Source organism: Centropristis striata, chromosome 5, assembly GCF_030273125.1.
Source record: "Centropristis striata isolate RG_2023a ecotype Rhode Island chromosome 5, C.striata_1.0, whole genome shotgun sequence".
NCBI classification, from domain to species: domain Eukaryota; kingdom Metazoa; phylum Chordata; class Actinopteri; order Perciformes; family Serranidae; genus Centropristis; species Centropristis striata.
In genome coordinates, this window is record NC_081521.1 from 41,907,205 (window position 1) to 41,921,183 (window position 13,979).

Below are 13,979 nucleotides of genomic sequence, written 5' to 3' on the forward strand. Positions count from 1 at the left end.
ATGTTGCCTGTAGGCAGTATTGAACCAGTCTAAATGGATGAAACTATCAGAAACGAAGGTTTACTCACCTCTCAGTAGGAATATATTTTTTTCCAGATGGAAAAGGGCCATGAAATTACGTTTTGAGTGATTTTTTGTGGCTTAAAATGGCAAAATAGGGTTTCAATTTGGCCTCCTGGAGGTCATGTGACAAATGAATGCATTGCTATTGGTTCCCTATACTTTTTTTATACCCTCTTTTTTAAAATATTGCATCACTCACAAACATGCATTGTAGAAATATGGGCCAAAGGTTCTTTACTGTCCTTAAACCTCCACAAGGTGGCGTAGATACTCTGAACACTCACTGTTTCCATCAACATGAAGAGAATCCTGATCTCACCCCGTCCACCAGCGTTCCCATCAACCTGCCACAGCTTCTCTGTGGATCTGCAGAAAATGGCAGCAAATCCAAAATCCAGGCCTGCAGAAGTAGTCACATCAAACCAGAGAAGACTTGGAGCTGTGCAGTTAAATACTACTGAGTCATCAATGTGTTTTTATTTTATGATACATTTACAAAAAAATCTTAACCCTCTATGGCAGTAGTTCTCAACCTTTTTGAGTCGCGACCCCCAATTTAACATGCATGTTGTCCGCGACCCCCGCTCACTGAACACCCAAAAAAGAAACAAAATGAGCTAAAAAAGGAAACAAAATGACCAAAAAAGACACAAATTGACCACAAAATGATCAAAAAAGACACAAAATGACCAAAAAAAAGAAACAAAATGACTGAAAAAGACACAAAATGACCAAAAAAGACACAAAATGACAAAAAAAAGACACAAAATGACCAAAAAAGACACAAAATGACCAAAAAAGTCAGAAATGGACCACAAAATGATCAAAAAAAGACACAAAATGACCAAAAAAGACACAAAGTGACCACAAAATGATCAACAAAGAAACAAAAAAGACACAAAAAAGACAAAATGACCAAAAAAGACACAAAATGACCAAAAAAACATAAAATGACCAAAAAAAAGACATTAAGTGACTAAAAAGACTAAAACACATTAACACATGAACACTTTAACACAGTGGAGACAGAGCTGACTTCCAAAATGATTTGGCGACCCCCAGAAATCATCTCGCGACCCCAATTGGGGTCCCGACCCCAAGGTTGAGAATAGCTGATCTGTGGTACGCATTATGTTGCCAGGTAGGAAAAAAATGTTTGAAGTGTTTTTTTTGTCTTAAAATAGACTGAGTAAACTAGAAATGTTATTTAAAAGTAAAAATTTAAATGAATTGGAAGTTTTTGACAGTCAAAGTTGACTATATATATATATATATATATATATATATATATATATATATATATATATATATATATATATATATATATATATATATATATATATACCTAAACACACACGCTACCAATATCTTATGCTGCCATGCTGATTCCATAGTGGTTCATTTTTTTCCCTTGAGGCAACGCAGCAATTTTCCATAATGTTTAAGTTTCCATTATTAAACTCGAAAATAAATTGCATGAAACTATCGAAAATGAAGGTTTACTCAGCTATCAGTAGGAATATATTTTTTCCAGATGGAAAAGGGCCAGGAAATGATGTTTTGAGTGATTTTTTGTGGCGCAAAATGGCAAAGCTGTTTCCTTTGGAAAAGTCTGCAAAAAAGTGTTTCAATATGGCCTCCTGGACAAATTAAAGCGTTGCTATTGGTTCCCTATACTATTCCCTCTTTTTAAAGTATCGCATCACTCAAAAACATGCATTGTAGAAATTTGACAGGCCAAAAATGGGGATATTGTCTGAGGTCAACAATGTACCATAGAGGGTTAACCTGGTCATGAAACAACTGTAAACACATTTAAACAGGAACTCTATCAGAATTATAAAGTTTAAAAAAACAAAACATTTTTATAAACTTTGGAAAATATCATGAGAGCAAGCAGCTGGTACACTTCCTGCCCAACATGACAACATAGTCATGTTTATAACTATGAACATCATAAAAGTATTGATTACTCCCTCTAGTGGTGAAGAGTGCAGCAATGATCTTATTGTTCTAAATGCAAATTAAACTGATGTTTTAGCTTCATACAATGAATTCATAGTTTTATCCTGCTTTCATTCAATTCACTGAAATTAAACCTACATAAAATTGAATAAAATATGTGTGTTTTTTAATTTTTTTAATTCACTTTTGATTGAGTAAGTTTTTTAACATTTTATCCAGAACAAAGAACAAGAACAGTTCTTTGCAGCGGTCGTTGTTAGTTAAATGACAGTTTTATATAAAATCAGAACTTGTAGGTTTAACATATTCTGTCCATTTTGACCAGGTTTTGTAAAATGAGTCCATTTGTAACTTCAGATGAAAAGTCACTTTTTCCATTGTGTAGATGTCTCGTATGATGTTGATCCAGTCTTCATTTTGTGGTTCATCTCCTGGTAACGGCCTTTTTACTTGCTGCTAAAAGAATATAAAGTAATTTCTTGTCTGCGTAGCTAAAGCCGTCTAGTAATATGTTACCGAGATACACAGTTTCAAATAAAAAGGGGAAAACAATTGAGAATACATTCTGCAAATGATGATGAATTTCAACCCAATACCTTTGAATAATTTTACAGTTCCAGAAAATATGGAAATGATTAGCTCTTTCAATACCTCCAGCAGGCATCTCCATTTCTACGGTATCTTTTTTGAGCTGGTGTAATGATAAAACGCATTATATTTTTCCAACAAAATTCCAGATATTTGACCCAGTGGATGTTACAGATGTGCTCCCAGTCTTCCTCAGTTATCGTGAAGCTTCCTTCTCTTTCCCATTTTTCTGTCACATAATATGTGTCCCCCCCCCCCCTCTGTGATAACATCCAGACACACCTGCAACACTTTTTAACTCCAGGTTATCAAGTTATAGTCCGGCGGCTTAGGACCAGATTTGAGAATAAAGGGGACACGTCGGACAAAATCACCACATTTTTCCACATGCTCTCTATCTCTATAGGTTTCAATTTTTGGTAGGAGCCACTTCATCAAGATTGCGGATCAGAGATGGCAGCCATATAAAGTCTATGAGAACCAGTATGTCTTCCAAGCCACTTAGAAGGTCAATCTTGGTGTCAAAATCTACATTTTCTTTGTCAAAGAATCATTTAAAGCCACTGAGAATATCACTAGATGACTCACTGTAAATAATGTGTTGATCAAGATCTGACATGAGATGAAAGCTTTACCAGACCTACCAGTCTGGGTAAAAAGTAACATATCTATTTGATCAAATAATCATCTAGTGATATTCTCAATAGCTTTAAATGATTCTTTGACCCAGAAAATGTAGATTTTGACACTCAGATTGACCTTCTAAGTGGCTTGGAAGATATAGCATTTCTCATAGACTTTATATGGCTGCCATCTCCAATCCGCCATCTTGATGAAGTGGCTCCTACCAAAAATTTAAACCTATAATGATAGAGAGTATGTGGAAAAAATGTGGTGCTTTTGTCCGGCGTGTCCCCTTTATTTAGCTAAGACACCTGACTATCAGGATCCCGTCCAGGTTTGTTTTAGCACTCAACCTCACCACGAAGCAGCTCAACTCTGCTTTTTTGATATGCATGTTGGTATTTTTTCCAAACAATAAAACAATATTTCAAAGCTTTAACTAGATGTGTTCTGCTCTGTTGAATTGAAAAGCTTTCCACCAGACAAACTGTAGAAGTATCATATCGTTTTTTTATTTGTTCTGCTCATAGTGATACACAAATTAAATACAAGTCACAATCACTGTCCAACGTTGCTTATTGATTGTAATGTTTATGTCTGCATCACTGTTTACTTGCTTGTTCATTTTGGACTTTAATACATTCAAAAGTCAGATATTGTGAGAAAGATGCAGGTTTCCCTTTCAGCAGCCGGGGCAGGCGACTGACTCACAGATCTCACAGGCACTAGCGTGGATCGCCACGAACGCTGAAAGAGACATGAACGACATTAAAATAGATCCAGTTGGGAGCATGAATATGTGCATGAACATCTACACAGACAGACTGAATGACAGCTGTGTCCTTATGAACGACGCTCGATTTACTGTTGTGACTCAGTCGCACAACCACTGTTTCAACTGTTTTAACTGTTTCAACTGTTTCAACTGTTTCAACTGTTTCAGCTGTTTCAACTGTTTCAACTGTTTCAACTGTTTCAACTGTTTTAACTGTTTTAACTGTTTTAACTGTTTCAACTGTTTCAACTGTTTCAACTGTTTCAACTGTTTTAACTGTTTTAACTGTTTCAACTGTTTCAACTGTTTCAACTGTTTCAACTGTTTTAACTGTTTCAACTGTTTCAACTGTTTTAACTGTTTTAACTGTTTCAACTGTTTCAACTGTTTTAACTGTTTTAACTGTTTTAACTGTTTCAACTGTTTCAACTGTTTTAACTGTTTTAACTGTTTCAACTGTTTCAACTGTTTCAACTGTTTCAGCTGTTTCAGCTGTTTCAACTGTTTCAGCTGTTTTAACTGTTTCAACTGTGGTTGTTGTTGTGACACACCATAAGATGCCTTTGAGACTTCCCCAATTCCCAAAAAATAGTTCATATTTTCCATTGAACTTCATATTTATTGTATTAAGTAGATGTTAGAAATGCATGTTGGTCAAGCTCCCACACTTTTTTATAAATGAACTGCTCTACAAACTGCAGTAACTACGCAAAGGGTAAAACTGCTTTAAATGTTTTTAATATGTTTTAACTGGCCAGCCAAATGTGTTATAGGTAGGTCAGTGATATGACATTTATTTCTGCATGTAGTGATGATGTATTTTTTACGCTCAAAAAGCAAGATGATTTATTTGACCTTTGACCCCAAAATGAAGTTACTGCACACTGATTTTGCTGAAAAAGATTCTAATAGTAAAGCAAAACCTAAGTGCAGTAACTACAATGTTGTTGTCTTCTTTCAGCTTTTATATTTTATTTTCAGTGAATAAACATTTTCAAATTGATTTTGTTATCAGTGTATTTAAAAACTGTTAACAACTCTATTCAAAGATTTGCATATTTTACACTTATTATTATAAAGTAATGTTATTATTTATTCTGCTATTATCTAGTCTGCTTTGGTTTTATGGTTAAATTCATATATATATATATATATATATATATATATATATATATATATATATATATATATATATATATACATTACTGTATAAGTAATGGTCCTCTATTAAAACTTTGTTAAGTATCATAAGTTAAAAGTATCAAAAGTAGAAGTACTCATTGTGCAGTAAAAAGTGTCCTGTTTTACTATTCTACAGGTGTTTTTAAATGAATTCTAGAGCTGCACTATTGAGTATGATACATTTTACTGCTGTAGATGTTTATGTTTGTGCTCATTTAATCTCTTTTATATCCTGTAGGGTAGTTTAATCCAGAGCAATGCATCATATTCTATAAGATATGTTTGTATCTCTAAAAAATAAAAGTTTCAGCTTTGTGTCCAAGACTTTTCCAGCTGCTCCAAGGTGGTTTTTAAAGCATTTATTTAGCTTAAGAGGAAGGAAGATGTTCTCTTTTCAAAGAAACACCTCATTCTTCAGTTTATCAGAAAGATTCTAAATGTAAAGAAAGCTGTCAGACAAAGGTAGAATGTAATACATGTAGTGGAGTACAAATGTTAAGGAGCAGAAAAGGTAAATAGGCGGAAATTATACTTCTGTGCAGTATTTGAGTAAATGCTACTTTCTGCCACTGGAAATCAGAGCGTCCCAAAATGATGTTAATCTACTTTACCCAGCCTGGCCAGAGATGCTCCAGCATCTCTCCTCAGACACAGAGGTCTGAAGTCTTCGGGCAGCGCTGGGTGAGAACACACTGCTGCAGCTTTGGCCTCCACCAGGAGGAGGTTCTGCTCTGCTGCTGGATCATCTGCAGCCATCACAGCCCCCAGAGCCTTCACCGCCTCCAGGGAGAACTGGAACTCTCCTTCCTGCAATACATGACAAGCTGTTAGCTGAAGAGACCAAATATAGATTTTTGAAGTATTCTTTTAACTCGTACATGACTACAAGATAAAGTTTACAGAGTCTCTGAACATTTCCTAATACTTATAAACATCCTACAGCACTTCTACCTGAGGGAGATATTTAACTTATTTCAACTGCAAAGCAGTTCCTACTACACTGCAAAAAAGCCAACTTGTATTTTTTTTCCTAAAACAGTGTTTTAATTTGGTAAAACTTGGAAATATAAATTATTGACATTTAGGGCAATAATGTAAGTTAGCACAACAAAGGAAGCCAGTTGTCTGCTCAAAAACAAGTTGGTGAGTTGTTGTTACTTATATCTTTAAGTTGGGCTTCACAACAACGGCTAACAGCTTAGCGGCTAACTGACGCTAGCGGCTAACTGACGCTAGCGGCGCTGTTTGTTACAGCTACAAGAGTAGCCATTAGCGTATCAATGCTAACTCAAAATTGTGGTCGCAACATTAGCTGACATTTCATAGCGGTGTTACAATCGTGCCACTTCAGCACATTGCAGAAGTTAGCAGAAGTAAGGATTAAAAGTTATTATAACTTATAATTGTGACGGCCCCAGGCCCCACCCGGGTGTGGGTGTGTGTGTGTGTTTGTTTGTTTGTCTGTTGTTTCAGGGTGCTGGATTGGATCCGATTGGAGGCAGCTGGCCACTGTCTCCACGCCTTTAAAACCCGCCCTCCTGAGGGGTTTGGTCTGTTATTTTTCCCTTGGCATCATGGAGGAGCTGATCACCTTTGTTTGAGTTCTCTGTGTTTAGTTTTCCATTATATTAAGTTGACCGAGTAGTATGTTTTCTGTCAGCTCCTTTGCTTTAGTTTAGTAAAGATTTGGTTATGTTGTTTCCTTTTGGATTCATTTTGTTAAAATAAATTATACTTTTCCATTTAATCCCTATATGCTTCCTTAGTTTTGTGTGGTCTGTGAGCCGGATCATAACAAATTGGGGGCTCGTCTGAAAAGAGAATAGGTTGTAAGTGGTGTTAATTGTTTGGTTATGGTGATATATGTTTTTTGTGGTTGTTGTTTGTTTGTAGTGGCGCTTTGTTGGGAGTTCACGCGTTTCCTTTGTGCCGGCAGGGAAGTGGCGGGACTGATGGGTTTCCCCAGGGAGTGACGTCATCCTTGGGATTCCCTTTCTAGCGTCCAGTTTAGGAAGCTTATGTTGGGATTTGGAATGGGGTTAAGTATTTTTCTTGGTTATGTAGTCCAGGGAATTAAAGGATGTAGTGCAGATTTTGCCTTTGTCGATTTTGTGAGACAGTCGCGGGACAGGGAGAAGTGAGCACTGACCGTTTTTATGCGCATAATGCACTTGTTGAGATGACTCCCCTGTAGGCATAGCGTGGTTCCTCTTTGGGATTCGTGTGCAGTACATGTAGTGTGGGGTGAAAGTGGTTGGAGCGGTTGTCTCGGGAGCACGTCCGTAGTGTTGGCGGGGTTGCCAGCGTGCTGGTCGCCTTTGTCCACACTACTGGTTTTTAGTGCGTAAATACCCGCCGTGAGTACCCCCTGAAGACTAGGGTTGAGTTAGGTAGATCGGGTTAGGCAGTTAGAGGGGACGCTCGACTTTATGAGGTTTGTAGCCCTCGGTTGCGCATGAGTGGGGTCAGTGTTGTGCTTTTTTGTTGTTACCGGAGACTGTCTGGTGTGGTTAAATCATGGCATCAGTGGAAGATTTTGTGCGCGCTCCGTCGGAGGCGTTATTGGATCAATGTAACAGAGATCAGCTGTTGAAAATAGCAGAGCATTTTGTAATATCGGTAGGTGACAAAAGATTAAAAGATAATGTTCGGGCTATTATTAAGGCAAATTTGTATGAGTTAAATGTTCTTAAACCATTGCAGGAATCACCGGTTGTAACTAATCTGGCTGGGGCGGATGGGTTGCAGGGCGCACTCGCGGAGCCTGGCCCTGAGCTGGCCTTGAGTTTTGAGCAGCAGAAGGAATTGCTGAGATTGCGGATGCAACTAGAGATGGGAAAAGAGTTGGAAATTGGAAAAATTGCGACAGAGAGCAGAGTTTGATAAAGCGGTGGCTGTGGAACAAATACGGCAGCAAACAGAAAAAGCTAAACTCGATTTGGAAGCTATGAAGTTGAATCTGCTTAAGGAGGGAAAATTGTCTGATGTGTCAATGAATGAGTCGACTCGGATTGGTGATCACTCGCGGGACATTGTGAGTAGTTTACGGTTGGTACCGAGATTTAATGAGAGGGAGGTTGAAATTTTTTTCACGTTGTTTGAGCGAGTTGCAGATGCACGAGGCTGGGATGATGCGGACCGCACGGTCTTGCTGCAGTGCGTATTAACGGGAGGCGCGCAGGAGGCTTTTTCCTCGTTGACAACAGAGGATAGCGGTAATTATGTGAAGGTTAAAACGGCAGTTTTGAAAACTTATGAAATGGTCCCCGAGGCTTATCGACAGCGATTTAGGAGCTGGAAAAGGGGGGACAAATCATGCTTAGAGTTTGCCCGTGATTTGTTAACTCACTTCAACCGCTGGTGTTCAGCAGCTGAGGTAAAAGACTTTGATGGTTTGTGTAACTTGATGGTGCTTGAACAGTTTAAAAATTCGGTTCCGGAACGAGTTGCAATGTACTTAAGTGAACAGAAAGTGAAAACGGCTGCAGAGGTTGCTGCGTTAGCGGATGATTATTTGTTGACCCACAACGTCGGTGGAAATCCGCGTACTGCGTTTGGCGCTGGCAGGGGGAATGACCTTGTTGGTGGGCTGCAGTTCTCTGGGCGTCCTGGTGGAAGTTTTGGTCCGAGGCAAGAGAAAAACTGACTTCAGCACAAGCCAAAATGAAACGTCTGTATGATCGACGGGCTGAGCGGCGTGTTTTCATCCCTGGTGACCAGGTGTTGGCTTTGTTGCCTATTGTTACTTCACCGTTCCAGGCTAAGTTCATGGGTCCATACACTGTAGTGAAACAACTCTCAGAACAAAATTACCTCATTGCCACTCCTGACCGTCGAAAGCATCACCAACTCTGTCACATAAATTTGTTAAAGCCATATCATTCCCGTGCGTCTCAGCAGCAAAGTGTGCCGTTGGATGTTGTGCATCCAGTGTGTGTTAGTAACACACTCCCAACGTGCAGTGAAGCATTGTGTGAGGATGGTTTGCCAAATCATGATTCGGCGTTGTTAACAGGTAGGCTGAAAAATTCTGAGGTCCTGGCTAATTTGGATGGTGTTGTTGGTCATTTATCCGAGTCACGGCGCACTGACTTAGTAGATCTGATTCGTAGGTATCCGAGTTTGTTTGGGGATGTGGTGTCTCGAACTCACTTGCTGGAACATGACATTGATGTGGGTGACGCGAAGCCAATAAAACAGCGTTTTTACCGTGTCAGCCCAGAGAGGCGTAAGTTCTTGGACACTGAGGTAGAGTACATGTTGAAAAATGGCATCGCTGAACCATCATCATCTAGCTGGGCATCACCATGCTTGCTTGTGTCAAAATCCGACAACACTCCTCGGTTTTGTTCTGATTTCAGAAAAGTAAACAGCGTTACGAAGCCCGATTCCTATCCGTTGCCGCGCATGGATGATTGTATTGACCAGGTTGGTGCTGCCAAGTTCATCAGTAAATTTGACCTATTGAAAGGTTATTGGCAGGTTCCTTTGTCTCAAAGAGCACGAGAGATAGCAGCGTTTATTACGGCAAGTGGACTGTACTCGTATTCTGTAATGCCTTTTGGTTTGTGCAATGCGCCGGCAACTTTCCAACGTTTGATGAACCGAGTTGTTGGTAATTTGGATGGCTGTGCAATATATTTAGATGACGTCGTTGTTTATTCCGATACTTGGTCTGACCACCTGAAGCGTGTGAAACTCTTGTTCGACCGTCTGGCTGAGGCATGTTTAACTGTTAACTTGGCGAAGTGTGAGTTCGCTCGGGCGACAGTGACGTACCTGGGTCGGCAGGTTGGGCATGGAGAAGTGCGTCCCCTGCAGGCGAAAGTGCAGGCAATCGAACAGTATCCGCCACCCGCTACAAAAAAAGAACTGATGAGATTTCTGGGTTTGGTTGGATTCTACCGGGGCTTCTGTAGACATTTTTCCACTGTAGTTGCACCCTTGACAGATTTGCTGAAAATAAATGTAAAATACATCTGGTCTCCTTCATGTCAAAAGGCTTTTGAAAATGTTAAGACGATCCTCTGTGATGCTCCGGTCCTGGCTGCCCCTTGCATGCAGAAAGCCTTTAAGATCCAGGTTGATGCTAGTAATGTGGGCGCAGGTGGGGTATTGCTGCAGGTGGATGATTTTGGTGTTGATAGACCCGTAAGCTTTTTCTCCAGGAAGTTTAATAAACATCAATTAAACTATTCCGTTGTCGAAAAAGAAGCGTTAGCTTTGATTTGGTCATTACAGCAATTTGAAGTCTATGTGGGTTCAGGGCCGGTGGTGGTTTATACAGATCACAATCCGTTAACATTCTTGAATTCACTTCGCTGTCCAAATCAAAGGCTGATAAGATGGTCTCTGTTTCTGCAGTCGCATTCGTTAGAGATAAAACACATTAAAGGAAAGGATAACATAGTGGCAGATGCCCTGTCGAGAGCCCCATGCCAGTAGTTTCATGTCTTCATTATGAATGTTTCTGTCTTTCTCTTAAATTTGCTTCAAGGTACCAGTAGCTGAGATGGGATAGAAACTACATGATAGTGGACAAGTGAAAAACTGTTAAGGTGAATCTGTATTTTGGAAGAATGTAATTTTTGTGATTGTTATTTCAAATATATGCATTGGTATGGGTAAAGATTATTAGTAAAAAATGATGTAGTTGTGCAAATTGTTGTTTACAGGTTGTAGCAGGCCAGGGTTGGGACCCTGTCTTTATGGGGGGGGGGGGGGGTGTGACGGCCCCAGGCCCCACCCGGGTGTGGGTGTGTGTGTGTGTTTGTTTGTTTGTCTGTTGTTTCAGGGTGCTGGATTGGATCCGATTGGAGGCAGCTGGCCACTGTCTCCACGCCTTTAAAACCCGCCCTCCTGAGGGGTTTGGTCTCTTATTTTTCCCTTGGCATCATGGAGGAGCTGATCACCTTTGTTTGAGTTCTCTGTGTTTAGTTTTCCATTATATTAAGTTGACCGAGTAGTATGTTTTCTGTCAGCTCCTTTGGTTTAGTTTAGTAAAGATTTGGTTATGTTGTTTCCTTTTGGATTCATTTTGTTAAAATAAATTATACTTTTCCATTTAATCCCTATATGCTTCCTTAGTTTTGTGTGGTCTGTGAGCCGGATCATAACATAATGTAAATTATAAATTAGTACAACTTACAGTTGAGTTGACAAAAATCTGAATTCAGAGTTGAGCAAATGCAAAAACAAAACTTAAAATATTTAGTTTAATTGTCCAACTTAAAATTTTATTGTAGTTTGTTGCCTTGAAATTTTGAGTTCACCCAACTTTTCTTTTTTTTTCAGTGTACACTCCACATAATTTTGGTTGTTCAGAAGCGTTTTGTTGGGATGGCAACCCGATCTGAGTCACATGATCATCTGTTCCTCTTTTTCAGAAACTCCACATACTTTCTGTTCATGACATCAATATCTCTCAAATATGTGTTTTTATTTTTAAGGTATATTCAGATCATGAAAACTTTCTAAAGTACTTTAAGAGTTATTTTAAATTGAATTCTCATGTTCACTCTAATCCAACGTGTCGATCTTTAGATCTTCATCCTCCAAGATTTCTTACATGCAGAGGTCAATTTATTGTTCAATTTTAAATGATGGAATACCTTTTCCCATCTGGCAATGAACTCAAAATTTGTAAAAGATATCTAAAAACCCATTTAACTGCTGTTTTAACATTCTAATTCACATACTTTGATATCATGTTTTGTTTTGATATTATTTTTGTTATATTCATTATAACTTGTTGTTGATGTTTTTCATATGTTTTTTCTATTATCATCCATTCATTATTATTTACTACTTTCTTATAACTATGACATTTTAGGTGGAGGCTTTAAATAATCCCATCTGGTTTTCTGCCTCTCCCTTTACTTTATGTTATCTTTGTCATTTTATGTAATCTAACCGTGCAAATAAACCTAAAGCATACAGTAACAATGTCATAAAATGAAGGTCAGGAAAATATTTGCAAAATAAGGTCCTCAATAATGATAATAATATAAATATGATTATTATGATTTGGTAGCTAGGGTATCACTGCTGCTGCTGTATTTCTCATGTCAGAATTCAACAAACAAAATCACAGGAAACCTACGAGAATATTCCTACAGGTTAGTTTGGATGTTTACCTTGACGGTCACAGCGCTGGAGGGCCGGCTCAGAGCTACGAGGAGAAGGGACACACAGATGGTGGTCTTCATCTTCATCTTGCTGTCTTCTGGGATGGATAATGAACTTGTTGCTGTCTCTCAGCTCTGCTCTCTACACAGTGTTGCTTCACTGTATTTATACTGTACACAGACAGTGGGTGAGGCCTGAAGGCTAGTTAATGATAAACAGGAACTGTTTATGATGCCATAAAAGCTGCACTGTTGTCACATAGTGTTGAAAAATGAAAAGAAATATGATGGGTATTTATTGTTTTTATATTTATGTTGCTGATTATCAGTGTTCGGAGCTCTGCAGTGTACACATGATAAACTGGCTTCACGTCATTAACAGCTAATACTTCTTTCACTCCCTCTTGATAAGGAAGTTACACAAGATTAGGCTTCTTTTTTTGTACATGGGAACAGCTCTGTGCACAGATATCAGCCAGGTAGAAAAGCATGTTAACAAAGCGTTTCTGTATAACACTGTATAACATTGTATACTTTGGGAAAGGCATATTCTCTAATGACACTCAAAAGCTGATAAACCATTCGAAACAGTTGAAAGCTAGAAGTGGATGTTTGAGATTATTGTCACACATTTGACAGTTTTGTCAAGCCAAGTTTCAACCTCAGAGTCCGCAATCATTTAGTGTGCCACCATATACTCCCCACAGCGCTTCTTCTTCTTCTTCTGTTTCTTCCATGTTTTTTTTCGGTCGACCACTCCTCCCAGAGTTTTGGTCGCACAAACACTAAAAAGGTATCAAATCGACATTGAGTGTGCTCAGACTTTTCTAAGGGTTTCGGAAAACGGTTTTCAAATTATTTGGCAAAAACACGCCAAAAAATCCCCCCAATGTAACCCTATGGAGAGGCTAGAGTGGATGACATCATAGCTAGGGTGTAGAGGGATAGAAGAATTTGTCAAAAACTGTGCTTGAGGCCGCAAATGCCACAGAAATAATTTATACATAGAAACAAAGGAAAATTCGTCTTCTCGCTCACATTGGTGTGGTAAAGCTGTCAGAGTTCTAGTTTGGACGTAGGACACACAGATGATCCACCAACACCACCAACAGCCTCATAGACCGCCATGATAAAAAGGCGGGAAAATTTCTGGAGGAAAGCAGAGGTCCCAGTTTCTACTGATCTCTCTAAAAACAATTTCCTCATTTTTCTTCACAAAACACATATGTAGACGTTCAGGAAGAACTCAGGATGCTCAAAGTGAAGTCGGTTCAATGATGGGAGCTACCGTTTGGCCAAAAATGCTTTCTGTTCGAGGGGAATTTTAGCTGTTTTTCTCTCTTGCTCAGTGGCATCAAATGCAGTTGATTGCTCTGCTCTGATTGGTGGCTGCCACGTGGCCCTGGTTGCTTGGTTACCAAAGCCTTGATCTGTCACATACCTCAGCAATGGTAGAGATAATAAACTGTAAACTACTCGGCAGAGTAAATAATGTATGGCTGAGAGTCAAGCACAATCAACATTTCTTTAGAAATGTTCTAGCTATATTTTATTATGCATTATCATTAAATGAAGGTGTCATTTTTCTTGATCTTACTACAGCGACTATCTTGGACTTTTTAAAACAAACTTGAATGAAAGGGTAATTGGTTTGA

General features: G+C 38.9%; 1 protein-coding gene across 1 annotated transcript; it reads right to left on the bottom strand.

The window, feature by feature from the left end:
- Positions 1-3,695: 3,695 nt before the first annotated feature.
- Positions 3,696-12,437, bottom strand: LOC131971883 (guanylin-like). The gene is made up of 3 exons (XM_059333542.1): positions 12,334-12,437; positions 5,809-6,004; positions 3,696-3,987 (listed from the first exon to the last, which is right to left on the bottom strand). The coding sequence occupies exons 1-3, from the start codon at positions 12,409-12,411 to the stop codon at positions 3,923-3,925; spliced, it is 339 nt and encodes a 112-aa protein (XP_059189525.1). The 5' UTR covers positions 12,412-12,437; the 3' UTR covers positions 3,696-3,922.
- Between the last annotated feature and the right edge of the window lie 1,542 nt (positions 12,438-13,979).

Bases quoted from the DNA above. Each gene is read 5' to 3' on its own strand.
- LOC131971883 (XM_059333542.1), bottom strand. From the start codon at position 12,411: ATGAAGATGAAGACCACCATCTGTGTGTCCCTTCTCCTCGTAGCTCTG. The intron at 6,005-12,333 runs GTAAACATCCAA...CATGTATTGCAG, and splicing joins CCAGCGCTGTGACCGTCAAG to GAAGGAGAGTTCCAGTTCTC. The intron at 3,988-5,808 runs GTAAAGTAGATT...TGTCTCTTTCAG, and splicing joins AGCATCTCTGGCCAGGCTGG to CGTTCGTGGCGATCCACGCT.